This window comes from Phyllostomus hastatus, unplaced genomic scaffold, assembly GCF_019186645.2.
Source record: "Phyllostomus hastatus isolate PE091 unplaced genomic scaffold, TTU_PhHast_1.1 phas_contig_62, whole genome shotgun sequence".
Classification (NCBI taxonomy): Eukaryota; Metazoa; Chordata; class Mammalia; order Chiroptera; family Phyllostomidae; genus Phyllostomus; species Phyllostomus hastatus.
The window spans coordinates 3,426,268-3,436,805 of NW_025333921.1; the positions used below are offsets into that span (position 1 = coordinate 3,426,268).

The 10,538-nt window shown below is 45.3% G+C and overlaps 1 protein-coding gene across 3 annotated transcripts; it reads left to right on the plus strand.

Moving 5' to 3' along the window:
• Nucleotides 1–586: 586 nt before the first annotated feature.
• On the plus strand, nt 587–5,405 carry SSTR1 (somatostatin receptor 1). 3 transcript variants are annotated; one of them, XM_045848739.1, is made up of 2 exons: nt 587–986; nt 1,435–5,405. In XM_045848739.1, exon 2 carries the CDS (start codon nt 1,792–1,794, stop codon nt 2,962–2,964), a length of 1,173 nt encoding a protein of 390 aa, XP_045704695.1. In that variant the 5' UTR covers nt 587–986; nt 1,435–1,791; the 3' UTR covers nt 2,965–5,405. The 3 variants fall into 3 exon arrangements, with proteins under 3 accessions (XP_045704695.1, XP_045704696.1, XP_045704697.1); XM_045848740.1 differs by having other exon boundaries at nt 1,511–5,405; XM_045848741.1 differs by having other exon boundaries at nt 1,833–5,405.
• The last annotated feature ends 5,133 nt before the right edge of the window (nt 5,406–10,538 follow it).

Here is a 10,538-nt window from a genome sequence, read left to right on the forward strand (position 1 = left end):
GAGGAAAAAGAAGCTGGAGACAAAGCAAAGCTTGAAAGAGGCCCAGCGCTAGGCTGCTGCAGGTCAGCCTTCCTGGGTACCTGCACGTTTCACGTGATACAGGCTGGAAGGGATCTTGAAACAACGGAGCTGGGTGGAGGGATTCTTCCTTGGATTGAAACGATAGGAAAACCAAAGGGAGCCTAGGCTAGGGATGGTGGGCAGTCCCAGAAGTTGTTAAAAATAATAATAGTTCAACTATATATATATAATTTGGGCTTGCCTGATTTTTGCATCTTAAAGGTTTAGGCACGTAAACTGGAGCCGGTCTCAGGTCCAGAAGTCTTGGAAAAGGTTGAAATCCTGCATCTCATGGGAAAGACTCGAAGGTCATCCGGCCATTCCTGGAGTTGAAGACAGGTCTGGTCACCTGTATGACCAGCCCCGCGTGGGCTTAGAAGAGCTGTCATTCCTGCTCGCCCGGTCTTTACACTTCTCCCTCAGGTACAAAGTACAGCAGGGACGCAGGCGGAGCCTTTCCTAGCGGCGCAGCCGTATCTTTACCCAGTGAACACCTAGATGGATTTCCAATACCTAGCCTGGCACGTTCTGGAGCGAGCCTCAGTCTCCTTCTGCGCTCCCTGCCGCGCGCCCTCCTTTCGGCAGTCGAGATTCCTCTGGGAGACAAGGGGGCTCTGGGCACTACACGCTTTAATAAAAGATTCGCCGTGCTTTACTCAGGTCCCTGAACATTCCCGCTCGCGAGGAGCTGCTTGCTGTGATGTAACGCAGAAACCTCTATCACACGGGCTGTTGTTGTCCCTCCTCTCAAGGCTCCCGGGTTAGGGCCAGTTTTCGTGACTCCAAGAGTATCTGCGTGGGCGCCTGTGTTGGGGTCCCTCCCAAAGACAGGAGTTGGACCGCGGAAAGAACGTCACTGCGCCACGAGACAGCACAGCACTTTGGACCGGCCATCTCCGCGTGGGTCTGGAGGTAGTGCGCCCTAGGTAAGTAGAACTGGGAGCTTCTGCTGCGGGTCTGAGAAGCAGGGCAAGCGGGGGCAGGAGGAGGGTGTTTGGATCCGGGATAAATGGACCGGAGTGGAGTTAGGGTTCCCTCGGGGTGGGGCAGCAGCTCTGGGTAACTGAGACGAACTCCAGACATGTATCTATGGCTGGGGTCCGCTTCAGTCTTTGCTTTGGATATGATCCAGGTGGGATGAGACAGAATCCACACCTTTGGTTCGCATCCACCCTGCGGGAAGTCGGAGAAACTCCCCAGGTCCTCCTGAGGGACAGAAAAAGGGTGCTGCAGGGGAGCCCCGGAAGCAACTGCTAGCAACTGTTCTGGTTGATCTGAGCGCAAGACTGAGAAGGGAAAAAAAAAAATAGGCGAGGGGGTGATAAGCCTCCTATATTGCCTTCCGCCCTCTTTCTCCCCCCTTCCCTTTCGTAGCTGCTGACGCACTGGTGGTGCTTATTAATCATTCACCAGTCCCGAGTCGCGCCAGTTAATGGCTGTGCGGCGCAAGGCGCCGGTCTCCCTGCCTTCCCTCTCCAGGCTCGCGCGTGGCCAGGAGCCCAGAAGCCTAGGAGCGGCAAGCTGCTGCGCGCAAGCAGAGGTTGGGCGATGCGCCCCGCTGGCACGAGTTAAAGCCGCGCTCCCTGCAACCGCTGTGCGCTACCCTCAGGCGCCCGGCGACAGTGAGCTGCGGGCAGTCAGTCGGTCAGGGTGCCGAGTGAGGGCGCAAGCGGTGGGGGCTCGAGAAGAGTGCCCAAGCTCTAGCAGCCCCATCGTCCCCCATCAGATGAGATGTTCCCCAATGGCACCACCTCCTCTCCCTCCTCTCCTAGCCCCGGCCCGGGCAGCTGTGGCGAAGACGGCGGCAACAGGGGCCCCGGGGCCGGCGCTGCGGACGGCATGGAGGAGCCGGGGCGAAATGCGTCCCAGAACGGGACTTTGAGCGAGGGCCAGGGCAGCGCCATCCTCATCTCTTTCATCTACTCGGTGGTGTGCCTGGTGGGGCTGTGTGGGAACTCCATGGTCATCTATGTGATCCTGCGCTACGCCAAGATGAAAACGGCTACCAACATCTACATCCTCAACCTGGCCATTGCGGATGAGCTGCTCATGCTTAGCGTGCCCTTCTTAGTCACCTCCACGTTGCTTCGCCACTGGCCCTTCGGCGCGCTGCTCTGCCGCCTGGTGCTCAGTGTGGACGCAGTGAACATGTTCACCAGCATCTACTGTCTGACTGTACTCAGCGTGGACCGCTACGTGGCCGTGGTGCACCCCATCAAAGCAGCACGCTACCGCCGGCCCACCGTGGCCAAGGTGGTGAATTTGGGGGTGTGGGTGCTATCGCTGCTGGTTATTCTGCCCATCGTGGTCTTCTCACGCACAGCGGCCAACAGCGATGGCACGGTGGCTTGCAACATGCTTATGCCTGAGCCAGCCCAGCGCTGGCTGGTGGGCTTCGTGCTGTACACATTTCTTATGGGCTTCCTGCTGCCCGTCGGGGCTATCTGCCTGTGCTACGTGCTCATCATCGCAAAAATGCGCATGGTAGCCCTCAAGGCTGGTTGGCAACAGCGCAAGCGCTCAGAGCGTAAGATCACCCTGATGGTGATGATGGTGGTGATGGTGTTTGTCATCTGTTGGATGCCTTTCTATGTAGTGCAGCTGGTAAATGTATTCGCAGAACAGGACGACGCCACGGTGAGCCAGCTGTCGGTCATTCTCGGCTACGCCAACAGCTGCGCCAACCCCATCCTCTACGGCTTTCTTTCGGACAACTTCAAGCGTTCTTTCCAGCGTATCCTGTGCCTCAGCTGGATGGACAATGCCGCGGAGGAACCGGTCGACTACTACGCCACCGCCCTCAAGAGCCGCGCCTACAGCGTGGAGGATTTTCAGCCAGAGAACCTGGAGCCGGGCGCCGTCTTCCGTAATGGCACCTGCACGTCCCGGATCACGACTCTCTGAGCCTGGGGCCACTCAGGAGCCCTGCGCAAAGGGAGGGGGGAGGATAAGGAGAAGGGAGGCCAGTTGTGAGAGGTGAAAGCATCCTGGGACCAGGGTACGATGGGGCAAAATGTGGCTAGGACTCTATGCTTTGGGCTTGAGAGACTGGAAGGAATGTTCGCGAGGAAGGTGGAATTGGGCGTTTTGCTCGCAAACTGGGAAGGCTTGAGGGCTCCCTTCTCCACTGTTTCCTACTCTCCCTCCTTCCTACACTGCGCTTGTACTTCTGCACCCTCTAAGCTCCCCACTCTGTAACTCTGATATTTCTTTCCGCCAAGTCCTGCAGGTACAGATCATGAACTCATTAACGTCGCTAACTCAGGCTGACTCTCAGCCCCGCCAGCCGTCCTGTGTTTGTTTAAGCCAAGCCACGGTTACTGCCACGGGTTTCCCTAGGGATGAGTCCCAGCTGGCCCTCAGCCCCGCCCTGCCACCCCTTCACTTGCGGGATTCTGCCTGGTGCCCCTAGCGGAGTATCGAAACACAGCTTTCTCTGTGCACAGCTCTACTTTTAGGGAAGGCGGACCTGAGAATAAACTAGGCAGCTTGTCTTTTCTCCTACTCTCCGATGAAGACGCACCCCTCACCGAGCCCCTCCACCACTCTCACTGCACCCAGAGCGGAGCCAGGTGCTTAGTAAAATCGGTCCCGCACTTCGAACCCCAGGCATTGCGCAGTCCTCATTCAGTCCCCTATGTGGAGCCAAAAGGAGCTGAGAACAAGGACCAAGGAGGCTTTAGATTTGAGGTTGGGAGAGGGAAGAGGAGCTGTAATGGAAACCACCTTCTCCAGCCTGGCTCACGGCCGGCACTTTAGGTTTCGAAGACCAGCACTCTGGGACTCTGTCTGCATTAGGTCGAGGGAGGCGAGTCGCAATTTCCCTGGAGGGCCGCGTGGGAGCGTGGCTGCAACTACAGTAGGTTTTCTCCCTCACTCAAGCGTCTGGAGGTGCAGATCTAAGAGTAACATAACAACAGACTCAGTTTCCTGCTCCGGTTTGTCTCGAAGACCAAGCAGCGGGGCCGGGACCTTGGGTGGCGCCTACCAGAGGCTGCCAATCCTGACTGAGTCACCGCCACCTGCAGGCTGGAGAGTGGGCCCGTCCTGTCCGGCCCTTGAGGGTTGCCACCTTTCGAGCGGGGCCTAATACCTTATATTCTTGTTTAGCGTATTTATTTATTTATGCATTTATTTATTTGTGCTGGTTGAAAACGTCTCGACTTTCTTTTTCTCTACTTGCCTAGCCAGGGCTTCTTTCTTCAGGACACTGGGAGTGAAGTGGGGAGGGGACCTGGAGGGCCTCTTGCCCCAAGGCCCCCTCAAAACCTCTCCGCTTTGTTGAATCTTCTTTAGACGTCCTTTCCTCTAGTCTTTCTATTTTTGCTTGTATCCAGTGAAGTTTGGAGATTTTTTTTCATACTTTCTTATTAGTTTCTGGTTTGTCTTAGAATAAAAAATGATTATATGGATTAGCTTCCTCTCACGCAGAGTGGAAATTCCTGTACACCTTGCTTTCAATATCACTCTACATATGATTTGAATATATATAAATATATATGACATATTTTATATATATGTTTATATATGTTTGTTTATCTTGCTCCATTGTCATGAGTCCATGAAACAGTTCCCAAATATAGTGGCAGGTGTGAGGCTGGCTAAAACCCATTCAGATAAGGAGATTCAAGCAGCATCAAACTTGGAGTTGAGAAATCTGATGCAGACCAGACTGTAATCCGTGTTGAGGATGTTCCTGGTTATGTCATTGCTTCTTCTAGTTTTCAGCATAGGTGATTTGAACATACAGTCCTGTTTACATCATCATTCTTTTAAAGACATTGAAAGTAATTTGTGTCTGTGTTTAATATTACCAACTACACTGGAAGCCTGAGTAGGGCAAGGACCAATAATTTTACTTCTTTGTGTTTCCTGTATTGCTTTAGTATGTTGGCTTGTACATAATAGGCACTAAATACGTGTTTGTTGGTTGATTGCTTAAGTAAGCCAGAGTGTATTACAACTATTGATAGGGAGCTCTCAGGTTCTATCATTGACATGTACACGATGGTTGAAACCACTGTGGAAAAAAATGTTTCTGTATATTTACTTGCTTTAAGATCATTGTGCTTTTCTGAGAGCAGTAACTAAGAGTTAAAATGTCCCTAATATTTAGATTAAACTGATGAACAAAGTTGCTTTTGGCCCTAATTCAGAAAGTTTAGTTCTGTCCCTTGATGATAATATATATTATTACTCTTTTGGAAAATAGACTTTTAATGGTTAAGGACAATGAAATTTATAAATCAAAATCTTGACCATTAACCTCTTAAGAGAATACAAATCTAGTGCTCTTAACCTGTTGTCATTGTAATATTAATTAAATAAACAAATGCATTATGTTGTTTCAAGTTGTCTGACTTTGCCACTTGAATTATACTGTTTCAACAGATTACAAAACAAAACAAAACGCATGCACATGCACACTGGCTTGGTTGCTTAATGTTTCACTTAGATTTTAAGAAGAAAGATTTCAGATTATCTTTGGAAATTTTCACCAAGATTGAGGTTATACCTTGAATTTTCTTTTTAAGAAACATCATTTAGTTTACAGAGGGAGAGGGAAAAACAAACAAACTTTGAGTGATTACAAATAGGAAGCAGTGTACTGGGTTGCACTCTCTTTGGTTTCCTGCTGTCACCAAATGAACTCTGATGATATCTCAATGTCTCACAGATTAAATTGATGTCTGCCCTCATTTACAACCTGAGACTTTGTTGTGAGAGCTAAATAATTGCAGATTTACATGCCTGGGAAACATAATGGAAGAAAAGAGAAGGAGAGAGAGAGATTTCAACATAAGAGAAGAAAGACATATGTTATGCTTTGTTCAAGGATAATCATTTTCATTCCTAGAAGAATTTTTAAGAAGGTACTTGGAAAGTATTTTTAAAACAGACTTAAAAGACTTATTAGAGCAGTTTTATTTTCATAGCAAAGCGAGTAGAAAGGACATTCTTGCCAGGAAGCTTATATTAGTAATTCCAGAACTAGAGGTGGGGGTGGGGGTGGGGGGCAGGGTGCAGGGGGAGTGTGCTTCAAATACTTTCAAATGTCCTGTAATTCCAGGCTTTATAGTTCTATACATTATCTCCATATAAATAAAGGTAGCTGGACTTTTGTCTTTTTTATTATTTTAAAATGCTATAGCAAGGTGGCAAATTGAACTCATAACTTAGATGTGCAAAGAAAATATTTTGTTATTTTGGTTTTAACTAATCTGAACATTATTCCAAGCCCCTTTCAACTAGCTAGCTGGGAGAAAAATAAATAAATAAATATTTAAACATTCAATTGAGCTGATAATTTAAATAAACATTTTCAGAAATTTTCAAAATTTTATTTGAAAAATTTTAGACAGTCTCCTGGTGCCCTCCTTTTCCTCTCTCATCCCTCAAATGGCTTCAGAGTGAAGGGGAAGAGGCTTTATGCACCCTAGTGCAGAAAGGGATGGGGTCCTTGGGAAAGGGGACCTCTCTGCCCTTTGCTCTCAGGGAACAAGGTCATTTGTACACTTGGATGATTCCTGGCTGCAGTTTATTGAAATCTGCAGTTTGTTGAAATCTGAAGCCTATGATTTGATCTTTCAGTGTGGTGAAGACTGTACCTCAGCTCCCCTGGGCTGCAGCCCTCTCAAAGTCTTCCATCTCCCCCATACAGGCTGGTGGTCTACCCCAGCCTCTGCTAAGGAGTGAGCTCACCCTGCCACGGGTAGCCTCATGGTGAGCCTGTTGGCCCAGTGACTAGACTGAATCTAGTGTAGTGCTAGACTGGGGAACCTCAGTATCTCCTCTGTCTGATATCTTTTTCTGTAGCTCTGGCATAGGTCTTTGGCATCTCTCCTTACCTTTGTCAACTTAGCTTATTAAAAACATTCCACACGACCCACATCTCCTTTGCACTACAGGAGAAATATAGTCTTAGCCTTTGATGTGCTGAAGTCAGGAGAAAAGATTTAGCAAATTTCTGTGCAAACCCATCCCCACCACCTTACCTGATTTCCAAGCCTTTATGTGTTAATTAGCACTTGAAGATAAGCTCACACCTATCCTAAGGTGATGGACCTTACCTCAGGGAGAAAGATTGCAATGAAATATGATCTATGGATTAAGTTAAAATGTATCAGTTTAATGTCTATTAACTATTATTCCTCTTACTGGTGACCTCTGTTTTCGCAGGGTAGAATTTCATAGACCATCTTCTCACACAATACCCCCAAAATGATTATGTTAAAAACATTTTTTGAAAGATTTTATTTATTTTTAGAGAGAGGGGAAGGGAGGGGGAAAGAGAGGGAGAGAGACATTGATGCTTGAGAGATAGAAGGAATTGTTGCCTCTCACATGGGCCTCTATTGTGGACCCAATGCACAAACCCAGGCATGTGCCCTGACCAGGAGTTGAACCAGCGACCCTTTGCCTTTGAGGGCATGTTTGAAAACTTTTGATGCCTCACCCAATTTATCCTGACCATTGTAAGAAATGCTGAATGTACAATTTTGGCCTGAGAAAAAAGACAAGGATTTCTCTTGGAGAATGTTAAAGAAGATATATTTTTAAAAATTGTGATATATTTCCAATTTATTTTAAATAATAGAGATGTCATATTTATGTCAATCTTCTAAAAACATGATGCTTATATTTTGCAAATCCTGATTACTACATCACTTATTCCAATGTACCATATCAGAGAGGTTAGGTACTCAACTAAAATAATTGACAGATGTTTACATAATTGTTACAGTGGTGTATGCTTTAAAAAATAAAGTATTGCAAGCTTTACACTGTTCCCTTGTTGCACCATACACCTTTTAGCCAATGAAAGCCTTTTCTACATATTCAGTTGGTTATCTTGCTTTTCATTCAACACATTTCAGTTTGTTGAAACATGCTGTTCTTTAAAAAAGGACAGATAGGTTCAACATTGTTACATGGTTCCCTTAGACTGAGGAAGGCAAGTACAGAGATAATGTTGTAAGTGATTATTTACTATTGTCCTTTGGTAAACTGTTCACTTTGATAATAAATTTAATTGTTGTTAAAAGATCTGTTAAATCTTGTTAGCCAAAAGCTGGAAGTAATACACTCATTTAAGAATGGGACTACAGGCATGATCCCAAATTCTCTGGAATAATAATGAGCTCAACACTCTGAAAATAAATATCTCTTTAAACCAGATTGATTCCAGTCTTTAGTTTTGAGGGGACAAGAAATATAAAAGGAAATAAGAAGTGGAGAACATCTTATCTCTTCAGTGGAGTTCAAGTTGACACCCTTCCTCGTGTCCACGGGCCCAAACCAGTCACAGATGAAGACTTTCTGGACTCCACCTCCCCCCATTTTTTATCCTCCCACGATTTTAAAGTCAATACTCACATCCAGTTTTCCTTCTACTTTTATGTTCCTTAGTCTCTTCTGAAAGCTTTTTTCCTCCTACCTTTCTTTTAAACATTGGTATTTCCAAGGGCCAATAGTTGACTTATTTCTTTGTTTACTATGCTAGAGTAATTCTATTTCCATGACTAACACCTGCTGTTAAAGTAGTAAGTCAGCATGGGCTTTGGAGTTTTACTTGCTTAGGCTTTAAATCCTGGCTTAAACAGATACTACTTCAGTGACCCCATAGGGTTGTTGTGAAGATTAAATAAAGCATTTGGAACCCTCTTGGAACCATGCTTTTAATGTAATATATGCTTAATAAAATATTTATTTCATAAAAAAATTTAAGAAAGGATTACTATGTATCAGAGTTCATTTGGGGAAGGACACATAGAGACACTGGAGAATATTATGTACAGAAATAGCTCTGACTTTCACAGTGATAACACTTATATCAAAAGACAACTAATACCCCATTCAAATTTAAAGAGAGAGGGGAAAAATCCAAGATATGATAGGCAAGCCAAACATATTTTACAATAACACATGTGACTTACATGACTCTTCTGAGAAAGGCTGTCCAAATATTGATGAACAATAGCTCTCACTGTGTTCTTTCTGTCTCTATAACCCCTGAACAACTAATTAATCTAACTAATATTATTATCAGTAGCAAATCTCTATTCAAAGTCAGTAATTAAATTAAACATTCTCCTTCCTGTCCAATGAGCCACTGTAAACAGCGAATCAAGTAGATATTTGTATGCTTTTTTTAAAGAATCCTCAAGTTTTTCTACTGGGTGGGATTTGAAGTTACACACACACACACCCCTTAATTAAACAAAAGGAACTTCTTAGGTAATAATTAACGAAACAGAACTTCAAGAATCTGTTTTCCCCTCCTTTCCCTTTTAAGTTCCCATTTCCTGACACTTGTGTCCCCAGCTCTGAGCTTTTGTTTTCTGATTTTTCTAACTTCTCCCAGTACACCTCTTCTTGGAACAAGATCTCCTTTGGTTTGTAGTTTACATCACTGTTAGGGCTTCAGATGCTATCCTCCGGGTGCAAGGCTTTAAAATAAAGACATAGTATCGAACATTGGGCATCAGTATTCTTGAAATCACGCCTTTTTCTCAGGCAAATGTTTCTTAACAAGTGCTCCAGAATCACTCAAGAATTTACAGAAATGTATATTCTTTATGCTCTACCATAGAGATTTTGATTCATTAGGTTTGGAATGAGTCTTGAAATTTCTAAAGTACACTAAAGTTTGAGAACTAATGATACAAGTGTTAAGAGCACTGAGTTTATCATCAGCAGACACGGTTCTGCCTTATTTATTGTGTGATACTGGGCAAGTTAATCTCCCTAACGGATGTTTTGATTGTCTATCTGATCAGAACAATAACATCTCCTTTGTAGGGCTACCGTGATGAGCCAATGCATGTCAAATACCAAATCAGTCAGAACTCCTTTAGCAAATGAATGAAAACCTCATTAACTCACATAACTGCAAATTCTTGAGGAAGATCTGTCTTCAGGGTATACTTGATCTGTAAACTCAGTATGACCTTTTTTTCAGCCAACTCTTCTCATGTCTGACTTTTGCCATGTTGGCTCCATTCCCAGATTGGCTAGTCCTTTGTAATTATCATGCAGCAGCAGAAACTAGACCATGACATTTTTCTAGGTTCAAATTTCAAGAGCAAGAGTGAAAATAATTGTCTGTAATTGGACTGTTTAAGATGGCTCATCTGTTGGGAGGCACCTCTCCATGGGTCACTGCTCCTACGTCTTTCTAGATATGCCAAGAATATGAGGCGCTGACCACTCTCTGCCTGGATTACTTCTCAAGGTTGTGTTTGCAGCAAGAAGTCCTGAGTGATCAGGTTATATCTCCTTCAAGGACAAAGAGAAGGCTTGATTACAGCTTGACATAAAGTGGTGGTGAGGCGGACCCCAGCCCACCGCGTCCACGATATTATGGATGAGACAAGACAAACTCACACAGACTACCGAGTCCTGTAGAGGAAAAGGGACAGCACGACCACTCTCTCAAGGGGACAGTGCCTTGACCGTTGCCTTGACAAGCTTTTATT